Below are 23,440 nucleotides of genomic sequence, written 5' to 3'. Positions count from 1 at the left end.
GCAAAGGCCTTGAGGCTGGAGGGGTCAGAAGGAACTGGAAGGGAGCCAGGGTATATGGAGTGTGGAAAATGAGGGGAGACCTCCTAGGAGGTGTGTGGAAGGCACTGACAGCCTTGGAATGAACTTGGATTTTATATTAAGAGCAGTGTGAAGCAATAAGGTGAAGGGAGGGAGTGACATGGTTGGAGGCTGTTAAGTGTGGCTTGCTGTCCTATGGAAAACAGATGGGGGGAAGGAGACTAGTGAGAAGGCTGTTGCGGTTTCTCTAGGTGCCTCCAGCAGAGATGGGAACATGGTGGGAGTTGAGATTCCTTTTGGAAATAGAGACTAGTTTTGCTATTAGGATTAGATGTGTGGGTGAGGGAACAGAAAGATCAATTTCCTGGCTCGAGCAACTGGGAGATGGAAAAGACCCAAGAGCAGGGAGAAGAATGGGTCTGGGCAGGAAAATGAAGAGTATGGTTTAAGACATGGGTTTGAAATGCTTTGATGCTCCCTCGATGGAGATGTCAAGTGGGGGACTGGATCCACAGAGCGGTGCAGTCAGAAGCCAGGCTGGGCTGGAGAGGGAATGAAAAGGGTGCACGATGGATTGAACTCACAGCCAAGGAGACAAGTGTAGAGAGGGGTCCAGGGAAACAGGAATGTCCTGAGAAGTCTTCAGAGGCAACTGAAAAGTAGCTGCCTGGGAGGGAGAAAGGAAAAGCAAGTGTGCAGACAGCCAAGAGGAAAGGTGTGTTGGTGCAGAATGACACAAGGTGCCAGACCAAGGTCAGGACAGAAAAGGTGGATCTGGCTCCTTAGCGGTCACCAGTGACCTTAACTAGAGAGGTTCCTGATGAGAGTGGTGAAGGACAGGGACCCAGAGTGGTGGGGCCTGAGAACTGAAACCCAGACAAAGAAGTTGAATTCTGCCAAGAATTTTGGTTGTGAACGGGGTGTTGAAAACTGGAGAAGTATTTGAAGACAGGCGTGGGATCAAGGTTTTTTCTTCTTTATTTTCTAAGGAGGGGAGAATATAGTGCAAGGAGGCAGGGTGAGCCACCCTCCAGGCTTTTTCTAGCCCCTCCCCCAACCCCCTCCAACCTTGACAGCTCTCTCCACGTGGATCTTGGCGTTTCTGAGCCGGCCCATGTGTTGAGACGCCTTGGAGAATCCTCGCCAAAGGACAAGAGAACCTGCAGAAAGATGCGGAGTAGGGGTGGGGTAGGCACCCCTTCTTTCTCCACCCTTCATCCGATGCCTATCCTCTACCGCTCTTCTCCGGTTCCCCGGATTCTCATGTCCGCCCCAAGACTCAGCCCTGGGCCAGGAGGGGCGAGCCGCAAGTGGCCTCACCGTCCAGGGGCGGGGCGTCCTCCTGGGCCCGGGTAGGCGAGGGCCCAGGGAGGCGGGGATTCTCGGCGCCCTGGGCGTGGCTGTCGTGGGCCGAGGGCCGGAGGGCGCAGTCTAGGCGGCGCGCTGAGGCTGGGCTGCAGACCCAGTCTTGGCCGTGCGCCGGACCCTTCTCTGGAAGCCGGAACTCGGAGTGGCGCGCCCTGGGCCATGGGGCGGGGGAAGTGGCGCGGCGCTCGAGCGGCTGCGGCTTCCGTGGCCAGCTGCACACGGGGCCCCGCTCCTGGCGGTACCAGGCGGTGGAGTCCGGCTGTGCGGCCCCCAGCTCCCCCGCCCTCAGGAGCAGCGCCGCGGTGGGCCCCTGCATGAGACCCTCGCCGCGCGCGCGCGCATTCCCTGGGCCCCAGAGCCCGCCTCCCCTCCGCGCGCAGCCGCATCTCGCGGGAGCGCCCTGCGGGGGCCTGAGCTGAACCCTCCGTTCTGAGGCCCCGCCCTCTGTTTTTTGTCGCCTTAGAAACGATTCCCCTGACACAATCAGGCCTCGGGTGGCGGTTCGGGGGTCTACTTCCAGCGGGGCCAAACTCGGGGCCTTGCCTGCCCCAGACCCTTCATGAATGGGGCACTGAAGCTGGAAGCATAGAGCACTGGCTGCCCCACCAGTTTCTAATAGGGTCCTGATTCCTTATCCAGCGCTTCCTGGGGCTTCAGTTATTCCACAGTAGTCAGCGAAGACCACGTGCTAGGTAGTGGGCTAGGTGCTGGGGATCAGAAGAACAAACTACAGATGGCCCCTGATTTCATGGCGCTTACTGCCCGGTGGAGGGAAAACAAAAAGCAAGCAACAGAGGAATAACACAGGTGTTTTATACTTTAGCTAAAGTGGTCAATGATGTCCTTTCTGAAGGGGTGACATTTAAACTGAAACCTACTGAATGCAAATTGTTGAGGAGTTGGCCAAGGGAGGAATAGCATTCCAGGGAGAGGGGTCTCTGCAACAGCCCTGAGAGGGTAAGAACTTTTCTGGGGGAACTAAAAGGAAGCCGACCAGACCTGCAGCTCCTGGCAGATGGAGCTTGGGTAAGGTCCTTGGGGGTAGATTTGAAAGCCAGGGCAGTATTATGGGGAAAATAAAAGGGCAGAACCCCCAGACCTCCCCCCCCCCCCGCCCCCCGCCAAAAAAAAAAAAGACAGCACTTGGAAATAGAAAATAAGTATCGTTTCAATCTACCAAAAAAACAAGTTATGCAACAGCCCTCAAGACAAGACGGTAAGCAACCTTTTTGGATTGTATGAAACAGTATGAAAACTGTTACACCCTGAAATGTCACAGGTGAGAAAAATAAGGTTCCAAGATGTTAAATAATTTGCCTTAAATCGCATAGCAGAGCCCTGGAACCCAGGTCTGACTCCAAAGCCCCACTCTTAAACACAAGTCTGTAAGGGTTGCCTATCAGTCATGCAAGTACCAAATGGACAGTGTGAGAGGCAAACTCTAGCAATGCCCTCTCAAGCAGATTCCAGGAACCCAGCTCTGTCAATCACTGATAGATTGGCTCACACAAGTGAAGGTGGGTCCTCCACAGACCTCTCTAGTCAACCCCAACCACTAAGATCACCCTTTCTCAACCCTGCGGCTAATGACTGGGCTTCCCAAAAGGTATGCCCTCAGGAGAGGACTGGCTGATTGGAGACCATCCAGTCTGTTCTGATCAGCCAGCAAATTTGGTTTTAGCTCTGAACCCTGGGAGATGGATCCATGACAAACTAGAATTCTGGCTGGCTCACCCAGGCATTGCTGTCCTGTGAGGGTTGAGTGAGCAGCTGCCATACTCTAGTGGATGTCCAGCTTCACCGCACCTTCACGTGAGCAACAATCACTGCAAAGCTAGGCCATGGCCGTGTGCCCCACAGAAGGGCACACCTAATTCTGCAAGACAGGAGGGGGAGGTCACAGAGGTAATGTCATAAAGGGGATGAGAGCAGTCCCCACCCCCAACCCCTCCTTGCTTTAAACAGTACCTTGTCCTGTTTCAAGAGACCCATTTTGGCCATATGGAAGACTCTTTTCAAAACTCAGCAGAGCCCAACTCTTCTCAAACTTTTCTTGGCATCCTCTTCCATAAAGATAACCCCCTGTGGGCTCCCACTGACTTCCATTAGTGAACATGAAACACTTCAATGCACCTCTTTATTTACATATGCAACACTTCCACTGGCCCCCAAGTCTGAAACAGAGATGTCACCCCCCACAACCAGCACAATGGAAGTTACCAACAGCTTGGATACTGGGCTGGTGGAAAGATCAGTCATTGTTTATTCACTACTTGTAATGGCAGGTACTGTGTCAGACTGACATTATCTCCACTTTATAGATTTAAGAAACTGAGGCACAGAATATAAATAACTTGCTCAAATTCTTAAGAATAGGACTCAAACATAAGTTTTTGGTTTTTTTTTTACTCCAAGGTGTAAGAGGCTTTAATCCTGTCCAACAGAATTTTCTGCAATGATGGAAATGTTTTATCTACGACCGTGTGATGTGGTAAGCATTAGCAGCCATGTAAGTGTTGAGCACTGGCGGGACTGAGGCAATAAATTTTAAATTTTAACTGTAATAATTTAAATAGCCACATGTGGCTAGTGATCAGTATCACAGCACAGGTAGAGGCAGATGTCTTACATCTGAATTCCACCCTCTTGCTCACTAGCTGGGAGATTTGGGGCAAGCTGCTGTATCTCATGATACCTCAGGTTTCTTAGCCATGAAATGGGATTATTTCTCTGTTACATTCTAGCCCACATGAGCTCACTATGTGAAAAGGGTCAAAACTCTATACAGGTAGAGAGCAGTTTCAGAAATGGGTACAGCCTGGACTGTAATGGGTCTCTCGGATTAGGGCCTTCCAGCAGGGCTACTGTCAGAGGCCAATCACAAGGCTGTCTCTGGTGGGGACCCCCAGGCCCAAGTGCCTGCCACATGGTCTTAAGGAACAGCTCCACCTCCTTTCATCACATATACACACAGAGCACAGACCTCATGCAGCCCCAGAGGGGCAAAAAGAGACTTTAATTGGGGGAGGGAGGACCCACCAGAATAAGAAAAGGTACAGCGAGCGGGGGAGCAGAGGAGCCAGAGCAGGCAGGAGGTCCTGGCAGGGATGCTCTGGAGGACTCACCTCTCCACCTCTAGCACAGGCACTGCACTGACAGACAAGGCGAAACAGCGACCCCTCCCAGCTGGGAGGGCACGAAGCGGCCCCTGAGGCCGAAGGCTGCCTAGCTTCTAGGCCCCAGCTCCTTCCTAGGTGTGGCTGGTGGCCAGCAGTTCAGCCCTTGTCCCCAATCAGTGCTGGGTGGCCAACTGCAGGCAGGGCTCAGGAAGCTGGTAGAGGGTCCCCACCGCTTCTACTGAGCCTAAGGAGACAGGAGGACGAGGGAGAGGAACACAAGTCTGAAACCCCCCTCCCTCCCCACCTGGAATGGCTCCGGGGAGGAACAGTAGTCGCCTTTTGGCTCCAGGCCCGCCCAGACCCACAGCGACCAATAAGGTACAATCACTGGGACCAGTCACAGCCACTGGAGGTGGAGATTGTTTTTTAAAAAAAAAAAAAAAGACAAAAAGGTTACAGTCTCCTACAAGCACAGAGTTTTAAGTTTCAAGATATTAAAAAAAAAAATCTGTCCCGGCCCAGGGGACTGAACATCAGAAGCCAGCCTGACCAGGCACATGTGGCCTCGGGGCAGGTCCACTGCTGCTTTGTGGCCCAGCGAGCAAGCACACCACCCCCCTCCCGCATCTAATGCCCACCCTGACCCAGCTCCCCTCCGCTGCTGCTGCCGCTGCCGTCGCTGCACTGCTCTGGGAAGTTAACTCCAGGACGACTTCACAGAGACACGGGGGATCCTGAGGGGGAAGGCCACGAGATCCAGCCAGGTGGTTTAAAACTGTCAAGAGAACCAAGAGGCAGTGAATGATGGTTATTACTGTATCCTGGCAGGCCTGTTCTGGGGAGGGGGGCTGATCTGTGAGCTGTAACTATACTCACATTTCTGTGGGGCAGGACTAGGTCTGAGGACACACTGTGGGCATGCACTAGTTGGTCCCAAATCAGCAGGCACTGGCCCTAAAACTTAGCATTAGACAAGGCAGAAAAATTATGGGTGACATGGGCTCTTCCACAGCTCCCCTTCATTTTGCCGTGGAGACACCAAAAAGCCTTGTCACAGTGCCTTGCTTGCTGAACTGAGGTTGCCTTCTGTAGAAATGGGGGCTCATGTGCAAATGCCTGGGGATTCAGAAAGGGACCCAGGAGCTGGTGCTTTGCATCAAGCTCTGAGGGGTCCGCCAAGCAGGAGAGGCCCTGGATATGCTTTGTGCCCTCAAATATCCCCCACAGTGCCCAGACCCGCCCTGGACATTTTATAGACCAGATGCTGTGGACTTCTGGCCCACTTGCTAAACTCAGCCCAAAGATGAGCACTGTCTGGCTCACAGTGTTTCAAAGATTATGAACTAGTTGCTATGAATATGAATTAGACAACCTTGAAAAAACAGAAGACACTGCACACAAATCCAGATTCTGAAATTATTTTGATGAAGCCAGAGGGCTGGAGCTGTGTGGTGGTGACCCTCCTAGGGTGAGGCATGTGCTCCCTAGGTCCCCACAGAACCCACCTCACTCATGCACATAATGGCCTGAGCCTTACATGCACCTGAGTGTGTCACCCTGCCAGATGCCATGATACTATCTCAGATCTGTGAGTCAGAAAAACTGAGTCCTGGCACCTTCACTTACTGGCTGAGGCACTTTAAATATGTGACAACTTCAAGAGCCCAGCTGATACATCCATGAAATGAGGATAAAGATTCAAAGACTGTTTTAGATATTAAATGAGATATTGCTGATACTTGGCTTTTTGGATGTTTCTTTTGGCCATGCATGTGGCATGTGGAATCTTGGTTCCCTGATCAGGGATGGAACCCGTGCCCCCTGCATTGAAAGTGCAGGGTCTTAACCAGTGGACCACATGGGAAGTCTTTTTTTTTCCCCTGAAATACTCATATGTACTTTTTCAGCTGTGTTACTATAGAAATGCAATTACTGTAACAACTAAATGACTACTGAATGAATGAGCCAATACTAAATTGGGACAAAAACTATTTTTCATTTTCTTCAGTTGAATTCAGAGGCCTGCCCATGCCCTGGCCACATAACCTTTGTGCTATAATACAGGGAGAGTTTACTATGTACCAAGTGATATGCTTTATACACATTTCCTCATTTAATGCTCAACTACACTGAAAAGGTATATACTAATTAACAGTCTCATTTCAGGGTTGAGGAAACTGAGGCTTTGTCAAGAAGTTCTGTAAGATGCCTGAGGAGGCAGTGGACCCGGATGCACACAAAGGTGGTCTGACCCTGCCACCTGTGTGACCTGAACAAGCGTGCTCCCCTGGGTGCACAGCACAGCTACTCTGTACACTGGCTGCCCTCGGTATAATTAAAGCCCTGGGGAAGTGGGTTTAATTTCCATTTTTAGGAGCCTGAGCTCCTTCTGGGCTGGACCTGTATGCACTGGTAGGAGTAAACACTACTTCTACCATCTAGGGATCATAGTCAATTCTGAGTGGAACATGTCAACAAACCAAAGACTGTTTGGAAAAAGAAGGAAAAAAAAAAAAAGGTGGCATGCTGTGAATGTCTAAAAAAGAACTGTGTCATCAGTTCATTAATGTAAACAATCTGTCCTCCTCAGAGGGCTGCAGTCCTTTCTGTCAGGAAGGCACAAACAACTGAAGAGGGATCTGTAGGACTTAAGCCATGAAAATGATGGAAAACAGAGTGAAGAAATCATGACTTTAAGCCTGAGAAACAGATGCTGAAGGAAACTATTCGAGTCTGTTTGAGAAGTGGAATTATACTATGATTAACTGCCCTATATTCCCAGAAAATTCACATGTGGCTTTAACTTGACTCACTCAGGGACGAACAAGATACATGGAAGGACTCTATATATTCTGAGACGTAGAAATGAACGACTAAGAGAGGCACTACCCAGGGCCCTGGAGATGCTCTATAGCTCTCCAAGATGAACCTTGGGGCCCTCCCACACCAAAGCATGGGCCTGACCTGCTGCCCACCAGGGTTCCTAGAGGCCTCAGAAAATATTTATGCACAGTTGGCACCATTTCCCCACCAGATGCTAAGTTCTCAGCACAACCTTTAGGTCTTTCTACTTCTGTAAGGAAACCAGGAAGGCCACTTCACTTACATTCTTAAGGAACTCCTCAGCCACAATGCGTGCACGGGCATTGACAGACAGCTTCATCTCACTGATTTCTTTGTCAATTTCCTCCATGAAGTGGATCACAAAGTCCACCAACTTGTGCTTATACATCTGTTCTGTGTGGAAGTTGGTGATCAGAAAGCTGATGTCATACCCCTAGGGAAGGAAGACAGTGGAGAGGAGGGAGAGAATCAACATCCTGGGGCACTTCACTGGCCAGGCCCTCTATGTCACTCAGCCACAAGCTTCCAGCTGACCTCCCAAGCTACACACCCTTCAGGCAGCAGCCCATCTGCTCTGGTGGCGATGTGTATGCTGGATCCAAGGAACTAACAGGTGGATCAACTGATCCCAATTGAGAATTTTGTCTGGCAGACTATCTGTGGTATAAACAATTGTGTTCAGAATGAATCAAGGCAGAGTGAAAGGACTTGAAATCTTGTTACAGAAAAATCTCATCAAACAACAGGAACATTTAGTCCAGAGAGAAAAGAAAATGCTGTGGGAGGACGGATTGAGGTTTTTAACTATAGGTCAAACTGTGTAGAACAGCAATTTTATTTATTCTTGGTGGCCCTGGAGGTTAGATCTAGGAACAGGAGAGATTTTAGCTCAGGATAAGGGCGAGTTTGGCCAACAACTAATGTGTCTGACAATGGTGTCCGCTGCTCTGTGTGGTAGTTGCTTAGTCACTGACCGGCAGGGAGCTGAGCAGGCAGAGAATCTGTAGTGAGCGCTCAAGTACAAAGTCAGGCAACAACTGACCCCATATTAACTGTGGCCTTGAGAGACTGACTCAGTTGGTGGCAGAATTTAGAATTCTGATTCGTCATGCCCTTTCTGCCACTACACTATAGGCTCTGGGAAGGTGAGCAATGCACCTCATCTTTTTTTGCCTTTTCCACAGCTGAGACAGACTCAACCTCCTAAGCTGATTCCCCTTATTCTTACTCCAGCCAAAATGAAGACCAATACTCAACTCAGGCTGTGGGTACCCTACAGCTTGAGGAGCAAGCAATCTCAGTTTTAGAAACAATCCCAGGTCACTAGCAGTGGACTCAGTAGTGAATTCTGGGTATTACCAACACATGGATCACACACCTCCACTGGTTTCCTTCGGAGGATAAAGAAGTTCTCTGCTCGCATCATCATGAAGCGCATGAACTTGTGACATAGAATCTTCTCGATTTCATCAGCCTGGTAAAAGCAAAGAAGAAATGTGTTTCCCTAAAGTCATTCCCTAAAGGCCAACAGAAATTTGTAGCCTGGTCTTCTGACCCCAATTTCCCCCACATTCACTGTAGACACTGGGGTTGGGTATTGAAGTCTGAATCATGCAGTAACTGGTTGCCAGCTAAAAGGAAGGTCCACTACATTAGAGCTCTCCAACTTAATGGGGCATTATCATGATCTTGCCTTTACCCATTCCAGAAAGGTAACTCTGACAAACCCAAATCTTATTTTTTTTTAACTTAAAAACACATTTTGGCCACACCATGTGGCATGCAGGATCTTAGGTCCCAGACCAGGGATCGAACCCAAGTCCCCTGTAGTAGAAGCCCAGAGTCTTAACCACTGAACCACTAGGGAGGTCCTGGCAAGCCCCAATCTTTTATCCAATCCTTCCAGAATCCACATCTATATTCAAATCTGCCCTTTTCCAGTCTCATTTCACTAATGCTACATCTTCCAGTCAGTGATACACACTATGAAGAATGTCAGATAACCCTAGATGCTCTCCACTTTAATAACAATGAACATCAAACAATCCCCAAAGTTTTTCCCTGATGAACTCTCAACATTTCTGATGAAAGAATTTTGTATTACGGGCTGGCAAGACCTTAAAAGCTCCCAATATTTATTAATCTCCTCTTTTAACAAAGAGCAGGCACTAGGGATAGAGCTTTCCGGAGGCAAAATTCTAACTCTGCTTTGTTTTCAATGTGCTTGTATTTTAGTGTTGTCCTCAATTCGGCAAGGCATATTGTTTTTCTTTTTATGGTAAATTTAAGTAAAAGAAAATAAGTTAATTGAAAGAAATCTATTAAGTAAAGAAGTAGCCAAGTGGTCCATAAACATGGAAGAAATAATGGGGGTAGTGGGAATGTCAGACATTTGTGAAACAATGAAGAAACATGAAACTACACTTCATTTTCTTACCCTAAATCTCACTTTTGGAGTTTATGGCTATCAAATGGATACCATTACTACTTATTTGTCTGAACTGAACTTATTCTTCATTCATTAGGAAGAGTTTTATGACCTGACACCAAACTGGCCCATAGCCCTGGCTGCTACATTACCTGCCGTCTAATCCAGAGCAAAGCCTAGAAGATAAGGCTTTCCCTTTATTCTACTGATCTGGTAAGTTTAGCAAATCATTTCCTGGAAAGAGAACCTGGGTTTCATTGCACCCTGAATCTGGCATGTTGACCTCTTACAGAAGGGGTCCCTGGCCTCCCCAGGGAGGCAGGGGATCTAGGGTGAGCTTACCTGTTTCACAGCAATGCTGACCCTGACAGAGTTGATGGAGCCTTCAATCAGAACCTTTTCCTTTTCATTCCTGCTGATGGTCACGGGTTGTAGCAGGAGCTCTTTGCTACTCCTGAGAACACAAAATGACAGAGGTCTCTGTACTATAAAAGAACAGAATGGTCAGGGAGACTCCATGGCAGGTTCTAGAATCACTATCTGGGACCACAGAGTCCAAGGAATAAGAGACTCACAAGCAAGGGTGCTCCAAGATGGGGGCCAGAGAGCATGTTCTCCAGCAGAAGAGCACAGGCTCTAGAGTCAGGGTGAAAAGGTTCTGAAATTCAGCCTCCTTTGTTACTTCCGTTGGGCAAGTTATCTGTTGGAATCTCAACTTCCTCATTTGAAACACATCAAAAAGGGTCAAGTGTGTAACAAGTGAGCCTGGCACATTGTAGGAGCTTTACAAATGACAGCTCCTATTTTCTTAACTATGGGCAAACCCATACCCTGTTTAGGGAATGAGAGAGCCTGCCCCTTAGAGATAAGGACAAGCTAAAATCAAACAGTTTGGCCTCCTCTAATAATCAATCTAGAATAATTCACTTATTCAAAATTATGACCCCTCTCAACTCAGTTCCCATTTTGATGCCTCTGGATCCCTCTGACGGTAGTTAACTGTATTGGTGGTGTCTGTGAGCTATTATCCTTTAAAAATGCCTAGTGGAAACCATATATGTTAAGTAGCATAACAGGGCACATTTTAACATCATGTCAGTTTTCTTACATTCAAATCATATCAATTTACTGTGGTAACAATCCTTATCTCAGTTGTATATGTACCAGATTAAACGTCAATGGGGAAAAAAAATTTACTTACAAAACATAAATCAGATAAAATAATCCAAAGTATAGAATATTTGTAGTAGGGGATGGGAGTCCAGTTGTTTGTTTGTTTTTTGAGGGGAGGGATCCTTGATCTTCAAATTTGAGAAGAGCAGAGATGGCATCTCAGATAACTCAATTCTCAAGTCTTCTCCTTAAATTGCTGGAGGGTTCAGTACCTCCTTGGGAGATATTTCCCAAATGGCCCTATGTTGAGAAGTCACAACTTGTGTCAAGCAAATCTTGGCTCCAGAGTAGCTTCTCCCGAGTTTTGTCCTGTCAACCCACTGAGACCCAATTTTCTGAACTTCAAATTGGGAACCATCATTTACCTGGCAGCAAGACAAAAAATGTGAATTGTAGTTGTTGTGACAACTCCAGGATGGAAGTTCATGGCCCCCTCTGACAACAGTCATCTCTGGGTGCTGCATCCATCACCCCCTACCCCCTTTCCTCCCATACCTGACTTCTACTTCCGGCTTGTTGTGTCGTTCCACGACCTGGGAGGAGAAATTCTCCAGGCAGAGGGCAGCCTGCAGTGTGGCCCGCACGGCACTCAGGTAGGGGCGGAGAGTGGCAGTCTGGAGGAAAACCCCAAGGGACAATCAAACTCTGTCTCACAAAATCCACTGATCCCATAGTCCAGCTACACAGGAGCCAGGCAGTACTGAGGTCCTTGGCTCTCAGACACTACAGTGAACAGAACAGACTAGGCCTTCAAGATGTCTTTCATTTTAAGTCTAGAACAGTGGTTCTCAAAAGGAGACCATTTTGCCTACTAGGGGACATACGGCAATGGCAAGACAGTCTTCATTTTCACAACTGAGGTTGGGTAGGAGTTACTGGCATTGAATAGACAGAAGTCAGGGATACTGCTACATAGCTTACAATGTACAACAGAATTATTCAGCTCCAAATAGTGCTGAAGTTGAGAAACTGTGGTCTAGAGGCACACAGGTGAATGACTGTCTTCAATCTGCCCTTTGAGTCAACAAATGTATATATCTATAGTGTGCCAGGCACACGAGGGGTTGGGAATTCAATGACTAAGACCGTTTCTACCCTTACATAGTTCAACCGGGTCAGGGAGACAGACAGTTAACTATGATACAATGGGTAAAATGTGAAATAGTTAAGATTTACAAATCATATTTGCAGAAGAAACTGGTTTTGATTTGAAGATGGAAATAGCATTAGGAGGATTTTACAATGATAAAAACAAAAATGATATTCCCGGTAGAGGAAATGCCATCTAGTAACAAAGGACTATCTTCAATTCCTTGTATTAGCTAAAAGTTCTTTCTCACCCCAGGCCTTCACACATGCTGAACCATCTATCTTGCAGGTTTCTCTCCCCCTTCTTTGCCTAAGTCATCCTTTAGATCTTGGCTTATTCAGAGAAGGCCTCTTCTTTCCTCAGAGGTCCTTCTTGACTTCCCTTTTCATAGCACTTATTATAATTTACGATAATACACCTTTCAAATAGCTCCAAGAAAAGTAATTTTCTCCTTTACTAAACTGAAAGCTCCATGGTTAACAGACCATATCTATTCTATTCAAATTTACATACCCTGCAACTTGCTCAGTCAGTACCTTTCCTATACACTCTTACTCAGTTTCTGTACAATAAGTGAATGAATGAAAAAATAACAAGATTAGAGTAACAAATAGGGGCATTAAAGTAGAAATGAGTACAATGTTGCCAGGAAGCATTTTAGATTCAATGGATGAGGTTGCAAATGGTGGTCCACAGATTCATGAGGAATCTCAAATGCCAGGCTACTGAGTTTAGCTCTTCTCTTAAAAGTCATAAGGAACTTCTGGGGCTTTCTGAGGAGGAAGTTACACAACTACAGCTGCATGGAGACTTTGTGGAGAATGGATTGGAGGAGAGGGAAGTGACAGAGCCAGCAGAGAGGGTTATTTAAGTCGGGTAATGAGAGCCTGGCCTGGGGCAATGAGGGACAAGCAAGATTGTATCTGTCAAAGGTCATAGCAAATCTGAAAAAGGTACATTTTAGGTGGTCAACCCTATGACGTCTGCCCTTTCACAAATGGAATAAGCACCTTGTGTAATACTTCAACAAGTATGCTGTTTAAAAAAATCAAGAGGCATCCCCTCAGTTAAACAACAAAAACAAAAAGAAGATCCCAGGTTTCTAGTTGAGGTAAGAAAACACAGAGCAAGAATAAGGAATACAAGAGAACAAGCAAATTTAGGGAGAGGTGAGTTTTAATCCAGACGCCTAATTTCAAGGTGTCTTCAAGATATCCAGGTGAACCTTCAAAGAGAGCTAGGAAGGCAGATTTAGAAGTTATCATAAATTATATGCTCATGAAGACCTGTACATTAAATAGGTATCGACAGGAAGAGGATAAAGAAGGGGAAGGCAGTGAGCCAAACTCTCAATTGACGTTCAGAAACACCCACAATTATCAAAAGGGATGACTTCCTGAAAGGGAAAGGTCAGCGGCATCAGAGCTTAACATTCCATATTAAGGCTAATACGGTTGAATTCTGACCAGGAAAGGGTCTGCGTGGAGGCAGCAAAAGAGAGATCCTTCAGTGAGGTAAAAGTATGAGCTGGTGGCAACATGAGGAGTGGGATAAGGAAGTACGGAGGCTTCCCTCAGAGAACTGTGGGATCAAGCAAGCGAGAAAGAAAACAGTGTATTTAGTGAAGGTCTACTCTGCGTAGAGAGGTATCCCTACTACATGCCTCAGCGGCCCTACTACGGGCTATAAGGTTACTACGTGCCTTCGAAGCGCTACCACAAACCGAGGAGGAGTCACTTCCGGCTTCCCTTCTTGCCTCAGTATCCCCCACCAGCTTCAAAGGACAGAATAGGACGCCTCAAAGCCTGCTTCTTACGAACGCGTCCCCCGCTCGCCCCTTCCTCACCTCAGCCCCTGCCCCGCCCTCTTTCTCCCAGCCTCAGGGTACCCCCGCACCCCCAGCATCCCTCGGCCCAGGGCCTCTCCGTTGCAAAGTCGCATCTCCCCGAGACCCAGAGCCTAGAGACAGAAGAGCGGGGGTCCCTGGCCCGAGGCCCGGCTCTCTCACCATCGCGGGCGCTGGCTGGGCCGGAAAGCGGAAGTGCGGAAGTGGCCAGCCCCGCGACGCCTGCCCTTTCTCCAGAAGCGCAGCCGCAGTGTCCGCCCGGACGTCCGGACCGTACCATCTGTGTTCCGAGCGGGGGAGGGGGAAGCTAAGAACATTTGGTCCCTCGGAAGTTTTCCCGTTAGGACTGTCTTAGTAGCTTTAGGCTCCTGAAGCTTAAAATCAGTACTCAAGCTTCTCCCGTTCCCCATGGAGCTCTTGCTTGTGACTTTGGCTTTCTCATCTTTTTTTCCGCCGTCTTCCCTCATAGTCATGCAATGGTGCAGCCCGACCTCAGGTTGGGCACCATATTAGGGCAAAGCAAGGCGGAGGAGCTTTTCGATCCTTCCGGTTCTGAGCCCCATCCTATCTTCAGGCCCTTCCTACCTGCAGCCTTTGGGGCTCGGCGAAACTAACTGCCGGGCCGAAAACCTGGCTGCCGAGCCCCGCCCTCCTGCGCCGGGCTGTTCCCTAGGGTACGCCCGTGGCATACCTTCTGCACCCCACCTGCAGCGGGCTAGCTCGCTGCCCGCAACCCTCCCCCCTCTAAAGACGGGTTGGTACTCCCGTCTTCCCGTCCCCTTGTCAACTGCAGGGGGCCCTCACATAGCTAGTTCCGGGGCGGTTGCTCTCACCGACCGGAACTGTCCGCCCCTCCCGCGGCCCCGGGGCCGCTGGAGGCAGCGAGGAGTAGGTAGAGGGGGCGGGGGCCGCCATAGGGTGTCCTTAGAGGACTGGGACCCTGAAGGCGGGACATTGGGGCGATCCATGGGTGGGGCCAGCCATTAACCAGCCCCACTTTTCCTGTGCCAGGCACTGAACTGAGCTCTTGACTGGCATCAACTCTAAATCCTCAGAACATCCCAGGGAGGTAGGTACCATTATTACCCCCATTTTTACAGATTCAGACTTAAGGGAAAACAGACTCAGAGTTAATTAACATGTTCAGGGCTACATAGACATAGGTCAAGCCTGGGCTTGAATCCAGGTATATCTGGCTGTCCAGAGATCCAGGTATCTCTTTACTATCTGGGGCAAAGAGAAGGGGCAGAGGTGGGGAGGGGTGAGACAAGAAGAGGCTGGGAGGCACGAAGAACATTAGCGTAAGTACCGGATGCTTGGAATTCTGGGCTCAGCAGAACCCAGGAAGAGTGGAAGTGAAGGGAAGAGCATCAGAAAGACAAGCATAGTAGTATAGTAGTATATCATGGCAGTTAGGTGATCAAATTCAAAACCACCTGGATTCAAATTGCATGTTGGTAAGCTTGGACCTGCACCATCCTTACAAAGTCTGTTTCCTCATCTGTAAAATGAAGATGAGCATGGTCCCTGCTCTTAGGGTTGAGTGAGGAATTCAGTGAGCAACCAGTAAAATGTCTGCCCCTCACTTGGCACACAGTAGGTGCTGGAGAATAGGAGCTAAGCCATCATCCTTGTCAATAGGGCGCTGAAACCTGACTCCCCGAAGTGTCGGTGGATGGAAGGAGCCCTTGGACTCTTCTAGTGCCACTTTTCCCCCCATCAATGGTCCTTTCCTCTCCAGCTCCACAGGGTCCCCTATCCTGAGCCATGAGTGAGCTGAAGGACTGCCCCTTGCAGTTCCACGACTTCAAGTCTGTGGACCACCTGAAGGTCTGTCCCCGCTACACAGCGGTGTTGGCCCGCTCTGAGGATGACGGCATCGGTATCGAGGAGCTGGACACATTGCAGCTGGAGCTTGAGACCCTGCTTTCCTCTGCCAGCCGACGCCTGCGGGTGCTTGAGGCTGAAACCCAGGTTATACCCTACAGAGGGGACATCACTACAGGGATGTCACTACAGGGACATCACTACAGTCCACTACAGGGATGGACTATGACAAGTTATGGGATGTGTCATTGAGTTAGCCTCAGCTGCTGAGGCCCAGGTTACAGGATCTCAGGGGTGAAGAGAGAGACCCAAACATTGCTCGTGTGACACATAAAATATGCAAGAATGTGCATGCTCCTTCTAAAATGTGAGATTTCTTATTCACTAAGCATCTAGGGACCCCCGCCACTCCACAATGTTCTGGGTCTGTAGAGTTAATTAGGACAATTCCAGCCTTTGGGGAGTGTGCCAACTAAAGGGAAGGGGAGGTCAGACACGTATCAGGTGAATTGCTGTTCTGATTAGGAGTACTGGGGGAACTGGAATGGGAGGCCTGGATTTGAATCCTGCTGTTTCTGAGCTGTGTGATGTTGCAAAACTTACCACCTGCTTCTGCAGATCAGTCCTCTGTCTGCAAAGTGGGCTGGATAATAGGACCTACCCTCAGCTTTTGTGAGGATTAAGAGAGATTTTTACAAAGGCTCAGCCCAACGTCTGACACTTAAGTAAGCATGTCAAATGTTATTTATTGGTCTGACTCTCATTATTTCTATTTATGGCATAAACATCCTCTGAGCCCTGGGTGCCAGGTGCTCTGCCAGGACCTGGGGACCAGAGATGGCTGAGATGAACTTCCTGGTCCCCAATAGCTTATAATCCTGTTGAAGAGACAAGGTACTCCGTTTATTCTAGTTATGACCAGATGACATGATCGGGCCTAGGGGTGCGAGGTACCAGAGACTCCTGTAGAAAGAAGATGCCATTTTAACTGAACCTCCAAGATGAATAAAATTAACTTGTGGTCCCTGGGAACCCATGGAAGCTTTTCGAGTGGGGCTGTGGCACAGTCTTTTAGCATCTAAGAAGTAGAGAGCTGATACAGGAAAGGCTTTCTAGTCATGGTAACATTTAAAGTGAAGGTTTGCTGGGAGCCATACGTGCCTTCAGTAGAAAGTTACTGCCAGCATGTTTTCCTCGGGCTAATATGCACTGCATTGTCATCTACTTGTTGGACCTGCTAAACACTGTGTGACCAGGGTGGGTGCTGCAGAGGTGAATCAATACAGACAAGTGAATGGAATGAAGACAAGTATATGAAAACATCTTGTGAGCTGGGCACAGAAAAGGAGCTGAGTTTTGCAGTATGATTAGGAGTTTGCTAGATAAAAAAAGGAAGGGGAGAAACTTAGAGCCTTCTTGAGTTCCAGATCCTAATTTTTCATGGGGAGATGGAGTTGTCCTGTGTCTTCCCTTCTCAACCTCAGTGACAGTCTTTGAATTTCAGATCCTCACTGACTGGCAGGATAAGAAAGGTGACCGACGATTCCTGAAGCTGGGTCGAGACCATGAGCTTGGAGCTCCCCCCAAACATGGGAAGCCCAAGAAGCAGAAACTGGAAGGGAAGGCGGGACATGGGCCCGGCCCTGGCCCTGGGCGACCCAAATCCAAAAACCTTCAGCCCAAGATCCAGGAATATGAATTCACCGATGACCCAATTGATGTGCCACGTATCCCCAAGAATGACGCCCCCAACAGGTTCTGGGCCCAGGAACATAGATGGGCCTTGGGATTTGGGCACTGGAGGCTGTGGAGGGGCCTGGGGCTGAGGCTGGTGGGGCAGGGGTACCCCCTCAGGCTCTGCTTCTCCCTGCAGATTCTGGGCTTCGGTGGAGCCATACTGTGCTGATATCACCAGTGAGGAAGTGCGCACGCTAGAGGAGCTACTGAACCCCCCAGAAGATGAGGCTGAACATTACAAGGTGAAGACCCCAGGCCTAGATAGACATGATGGAGAACAAGAGGGCTCAGAGATGCCTCAGAATCAAAGATCACAGAGCTATATATCATCTTCTTTTTCTCTCTCCCCAGCCTCCTGACAGTTCCATTAACCCACTCAGACACCCAGGTTCTAGCTCTCAGCTTCCTCCCTTCCACCCCGCTACATCCTAAGGCATCTTCTTCAGTGAGGTCCTCCCTTTGTCTCTGTCATCCCCTTTGCTTTGGCTCAAAATTCATCAGCTTTTACCTTTACAGCCTCTTAACACTTGCTTCCCTCTAGAGGGATTCTCTCTCCCTTTTTATTGGATGCACCAGATGGCATGTGGGATCTTAGTTCCCTGACCAGGGATCGATCCTGCACCCCTTGCAGTAGAAGTGAGCAGTCTTCAGCATTGAACCACCATGGAAGTTCCTCTCTCTCTTTTTTATTTTTTTAATGTATAGAAGTTTTTTTTATTTTTAGTCTTTATGATGAAAATAAAAGAGGTTCCGTTAAAGAAAATTTAGAAAATACAGAAAAATATTGGAGGGGAATTCTCCCATAGGTCTGCTGTCATGATTAGAGGTGCTTAAAACACAGCCTCGTGTGGCTCCCACTGCCCACAGACTCAGGTCCAAGCCTCAGTCCTTGGTAGCACAGCCCAGGTGCCCCTCTCCAGTGTCCTTGGCCACACCACCTCTTTACTGCTGTTATTTGCCAGCCCCACCAAGCACCTTACCCTCACTCCAGGCTCACACAAGGTCCTTTCTGGTCTCTGGGCCTCTGCACATGCCCATCTCCTCTTGGCAAACTAACACCCTTCAAGTCCCGTATTGCACGTTACCTGCACCAAAATGGTTTTGCAGGTTTCCCAGCAGAAGGTTGGTCTGTCTTTTGCACTGCCACAACACCCTAACCTACTCTGTCACTCCACTTGTCTGAATTTTTAAAAAGCTTATTTGAAAAGGTAATCTGTACGGGCAGTCACAAGTTTAAGCAGTGCATAAGCTATTTCTCTCTCATTTCTGACCTTAAGGCCTGTAGTTCTCTCGAGAGATAATAGCTGTCAACTGAAATTGTCTGTGTACACACACCATTGTGCACCTTACATCGTGGAAATTTTCCTGTACTGCCTTCTGTGTGTTTTAGTTGTTTATGTACCTGGCTTCTTTTCTAAACTGTGAGTGTAAAGATTTTTATCTCCTGTATCTCTTCTCACCTGAGGCTCAGGCCTCAGCCCTGGGCTAGATACTTGGGAGACAGATAAATGAAGGAATGAGGGTGAACTAAGAGCCTGTTAGCAGTTCCAAGTGCACAGAGAGACCATGCCACACCCCAGGCATCGCTGGCCTGTATTTATCTCTTTGGGGCTGGGTGGGATGTCTCCCACAGATCCCGCCCTTGGGGAAGCACTACTCCCAGCGCTGGGCACAGGAGGACCTGCTGGAGGAGCAGAAGGACGGGGCCCGGGCAGCAGCCGTGGCTGACAAGAAGAAAGGCCTCATGGGGCCCTTGACCGAACTGGACACTAAAGTTAAGTCCCTCACCTCCCCGCCCACCCCAGGCTAGGACTTGAGTTCCCAGAACTTCAGCCCACCAGTCTACCATGTTTCTGCCCAATGCAGATGTGGATGCCCTGCTGAAGAAGTCTGAGGCCCAGCATGAGCAGCCAGAAGACGGGTGTCCCTTTGGTGCCCTGACACAGCGCCTGCTGCAGGCCTTGGTGGAGGTGAGTACCCCCAGTGCAAAACAGGAACCACTATCACTCTATTTCAATGTTTAATTGTTTATTGAAGCGTATATTTAGAAAGGTACGCAAGTCATAAATGTACAGCTTGATTGATTTTCACAAATGAGCACCCTTGTGCAACTAGTCCCAAGATCACAAAATAAAACATCATTGGCATCCCTGAAGGCCCTCTCGTGCCCCTCCCAGTGTTTAACCTCCCCCACCTCCAGGGTAGCCACTACTCCACAGTTACTTTTGTGGAGCATTAGTGAAAGGCCCTGTGCAAAGGGCTTTCTACACATCCTCTTGTTAGAGGCAGATAGTGGTTAACCCCACATTACACCGAACAAGGTTGAGGCTCAAAAAAGGGAACTGTTTGCTTGACATCACACAGCTAATAAGCGGAAGCAGGTTTCAAACACCAGATTCAGCGTCCCTTTCTTTATGCCCACTGACTATCCCAAGGCATGTCTCGTCACCTTATGAGCCTCAGTTTTCCCTCTGGCTCAAACACAATAGCATTTTTCTCTCCCATGTAGTATTCTGGGCACGTGTTCCAGATCAATTGAGCTAGGGGGAGATCTCTGTTCCACACCATCAGACAGGGACCCCAGGTTTGCTGGCTTTTGAATTGTTTAAAAAAATGCATATATGTATCTTTGGCTGTGCTGGGTCTTCGTTGCTGCTTAGGTTTTTCTCTAGTTGTGGCGATCAGGGGCTACTCTGTAGTTGGGGTGCTCGGGCTTGTAATTGCAGTGGCTTCTTTTGTTGTGGAGCACGGGCTCTGGGGTGCACAGGCTCAGTAGTAGCAGCTCCTGGCCTCTAGAGCACAGGCTCAGTAGTTGTGGTGCCCAGGCTTAGTTGCTCTGCGGCATGTGGGATCTTCCTGGTTCAGGGATCAAACCTATGTCTGCTGCATTCCACAGAGCCACCAGGGAAGCCCACTTTGCTGTCGTAAACATGAGCTCTGCACAGGGTCATTCCAAATGTGACTGGCACTCCAGCCCACAGAAAAAGAGCAAGGAGGAGTGTGTGAAGGTCCCACTGGCTGTGGCTCTTATCTCGTCTAATCACTTTCCATTGGAGAGTATTTGTCACATGACCACCCTGACCACAGGGGAGGCTGGGAAGTGGGGTGTATCTGGGTAGCCATTAGCCCAGCTCCTGTGGAGGGAAGACGAGAATGGCTTTTGGACAGCCAGCCACCTCTGCCACGGTACAGCCCCTGTGCTCAGCACAGCCCCTGGTGCACTGCAAATGCTTAACGAGCCCTAGTTCTTCTCATTACTGCTGTTGAATGTTACCATCACTCTTCTGTGCTCCCTTTTGTATCAGTACAAAAACAAGAATTTATAAAATGATGAAAGCTTTTTGGAGCCAGTTTGGGAAGACTTCCCAGAGTGGGTGGAATGCAAAGAAGAAAAGATTATTTCTGGTATGTGAAGACTGTCCATGTAGGTCAGAGGGAAGCAGGAAAATGATAATACTACAGCTCTTTCTTCTTCTGACCATCTCTGTGCTCTTCTAGGAAAATATTATTTCCCCCATGGAGGACTCTCCTATTCCAGACATGTCTGGGAAAGAATCGGGGGCGGATGGGGCAAGCACCTCTCCCCGCAATCAGAACAAGCCCTTCAGGTGAGTGACATCATGTCCACACTCCACAGTCTGGCCTCTGCTTCTGTTGACTTCTGTCAATCCCAGCCTGGGGTGGTCTTTATATTCATAGAGAGACTGAGAACATTTTTATAAAGTCCAATAGAAGTCACATGTGCGTGCTGGCCAAGCACTTCCACATACACAGAGTTAGTTCAGGGTTTTCATTATGGCCCTGTTCTCACTGTAAACCTAAATGTCCAACTGGAGGGGACTGGCTGGCTAACTCGTTGTAACTCCATATGATGAAATAACTTGCAACTATCAATCATATTAGAGAAATATAATTAATTGATATGAAAAGATGGGATCAGTAGAGTGATAAGTGGAAAACATTAGTTGTAGCACAATATGAACAGTATGACCCTATTTTTACTTAAGATATATTTAAATGTGTATACATAGCAGGTAACAAGCTAAAATAATACATAATAAAAGTGGGAAGAGGGACTTCCCAGGTTGTCCAGTGGTTAAGACTCCACACTGCCAATGCAGGGGGTGCGGGTTCAATCCCTGGTCAGAGAACTAAGATCCCACAGGGCCATGAGTGTAGCCAAAAGATTAAAAAAAAAGTGAGACTAATATTTAACACAATCTAGAGTATGTATAGTATTTATATAATAGTAACATAAAATACATATTTTTATGTATATACCATATGGGAAAAAAATGGTGTGTAATAATAACAGATAACATAATAATTCTCTCTAGGTTGTTAGCATTATAGGTTTTCCTGTATTTTATATTAAATAATATATTGATATCTGTTGCTTGTGTCTGAAACAAGATCAAATGTGTCTGTCTCTGTATTTTGATATGTAGATAGACAGAGAGGGTGTCCCAAAGAGAAGGGAAGGTGTTTGCTAGCTTGGGTGCCTCAGAGGGGCCCCCCTACAGGCTGGCCTTGAGCTGAGCACTGCCCTCCCCTGCAGTGTGCCGCATACGAAGTCCCTGGAGAGCCGCATTAAGGAGGAGCTGATCGCCCAGGGCCTGCTGGAGTCTGAGGACCGCCCTGCAGAGGACTCAGAGGACGAGGTTCTGGCGGAGCTGCGCAAGCGGCAGGCTGAGCTGAAGGCGCTCAGTGCCCACAACCGCACCAAGAAGCATGACCTGCTGAGGTGAGTGTGGATGGGAGGTCTCGGCCGCAATGGTCACCTTCTGGGAGCTTGACGGCAGGCTTTTCAAACCTGGCAGGGCCTCTGAAGACCTGAGGAGCTTTGAAAAAAAAGTCATTGCTGGGCACCACCCCACTGGTTATATCTCAAACATTCTAATTCCGCTGACTAGAGCTGAGGCATCTGTGAGTTATTTATTTACCTCAAACTGTGGTAAAAACAAATAATAGAAAATTTTACCCTCTAAACCGTTTTCAAGTGTACAGTTTAGTAGTGTTAATTATATTCACATTGTTGTGTGGCTTAGTTTTTAATCCTCTCCATGCTGATTTTCTTTTTCTCCCAAAGTGTGCTTTTTTTTTTTCTTGATTCTTGTTCTTTGTTTTTGGTGCCAAAACTCAGGATTGAACCAGGGACCTTTTGTTCCCCCCAAGTTTTATAGTGAAAATTTCATACATGTAGAAAATCTGACAGACTAGCACAGTAAACACCAATATACTCTCTACCTCAGATTATCAACTGTTAACATTTAGTTGGGCATCTGTGATTATCAGCCTCTCACCAGGAATTGACCAGTGTTGAAGGGCAACGTCATTCATTTTGTATTCATTTCCATACATCTTGCCCTGCATTGGTCACAACAAGGATGCAGGTGGAAACCAGAGGGAGATCACGGGAGGCACTGCCATTTTATTGGGGAGATAGACAAACAGCCCAACTAAGTCCCCTTGCTTCTTATAGGCAGGTGCTGTGTCTTCACCTCACAGAGCCCCAACAGAGCAGGGCACACTCATCCATTTGGCCAGGTTGCCTATCTCTTAGACCTGGTGCTGTGGGTTAGGAGAAGAGGCAGGGCAAAGGGCTTGCAGTCATTGCATGAGTGGTTGGCAAAGACATGCACCATTAGGAAAGAAAGTTGCTGACGAGCTGCTGGGGTATTTAAGGATGAGGGTGTACTGAGTGTCTACCATGTACCATGGGTTTTATGTCTGCCCTCTTACTTAATCTCCTGTACAGCCCAGAGAGTAGCTGGTAGTTTTTTCCCTGTGCACCAAATGAGGAAATAAAGGCCCAGTGAAATGAGTGCTCTGCTGAAGGCCACACAGCCAGCAAACAGCCAAGCTGTGACTCAAGCCCAAGGCTGAGTCCAAAGCCTCATTCTAGTTCCCTCTCAAGGGCAAGAAGAGGAAAATACAGATAAAAGAGTATGGAGGAAGGGAGGGCAAGGGCAGAGGGGGAGAGAGAAGTA

At 48.2% G+C, this 23,440-nt stretch overlaps 3 protein-coding genes across 4 annotated transcripts in view; 1 reads left to right on the top strand and 2 right to left on the bottom strand.

Annotated features, from left to right (window-relative positions):
- Positions 1-2,479, bottom strand: part of TTLL3 (tubulin tyrosine ligase-like family, member 3) — a 22,993-nt gene extending 20,514 nt beyond the window's left edge. Inside the window, 2 exon segments of the mRNA XM_010842092.1 lie at positions 1,087-1,343; positions 1,345-2,479. Of these exon segments, the coding sequence (XP_010840394.1) occupies positions 1,087-1,343; positions 1,345-1,702 (615 nt within the window). The 5' untranslated portion in view covers positions 1,703-2,479.
- Positions 2,480-3,509: 1,030 nt separating this feature from the next.
- On the bottom strand, positions 3,510-14,130 carry ARPC4 (actin related protein 2/3 complex, subunit 4, 20kDa). The gene is made up of 6 exons (XM_010842093.1): positions 14,049-14,130; positions 11,446-11,564; positions 10,120-10,231; positions 8,728-8,823; positions 7,612-7,782; positions 3,510-5,280 (listed from the first exon to the last, which is right to left on the bottom strand). Exons 1-6 carry the CDS (start codon positions 14,049-14,051, stop codon positions 5,275-5,277), a joined length of 507 nt encoding a protein of 168 aa, XP_010840395.1. The 5' UTR covers positions 14,052-14,130; the 3' UTR covers positions 3,510-5,274.
- Positions 14,131-14,380: 250 nt separating this feature from the next.
- The window catches only part of TADA3 (transcriptional adaptor 3), a 10,376-nt gene continuing 1,316 nt past the window's right edge, over positions 14,381-23,440 (top strand). The window contains exons 1-9 of one of the 2 annotated variants that reach the window (XM_010842088.1): positions 14,381-14,560; positions 14,898-14,955; positions 15,628-15,860; positions 17,218-17,468; positions 17,587-17,692; positions 19,084-19,225; positions 19,317-19,420; positions 20,949-21,058; positions 22,009-22,194. In XM_010842088.1, coding sequence (XP_010840390.1) covers positions 15,654-15,860; positions 17,218-17,468; positions 17,587-17,692; positions 19,084-19,225; positions 19,317-19,420; positions 20,949-21,058; positions 22,009-22,194 — 1,106 coding nt within the window. In that variant the 5' untranslated portion in view covers positions 14,381-14,560; positions 14,898-14,955; positions 15,628-15,653. Of the gene's footprint in view, positions 14,561-14,697; positions 14,779-14,897; positions 14,956-15,627; positions 15,861-17,217; positions 17,469-17,586; positions 17,693-19,083; positions 19,226-19,316; positions 19,421-20,948; positions 21,059-22,008; positions 22,195-23,440 lie in introns of those variants that run through there. The other variant, XM_010842089.1, reaches the window with a different exon arrangement.

Source organism: Bison bison, unplaced genomic scaffold, assembly GCF_000754665.1.
Source record: "Bison bison bison isolate TAMUID 2011002044 unplaced genomic scaffold, Bison_UMD1.0 scf7180017864171, whole genome shotgun sequence".
In the NCBI taxonomy this organism is placed as follows: domain Eukaryota; kingdom Metazoa; phylum Chordata; class Mammalia; order Artiodactyla; family Bovidae; genus Bison; species Bison bison.
This window is presented reverse-complemented; position numbering and strand designations above follow the sequence as displayed.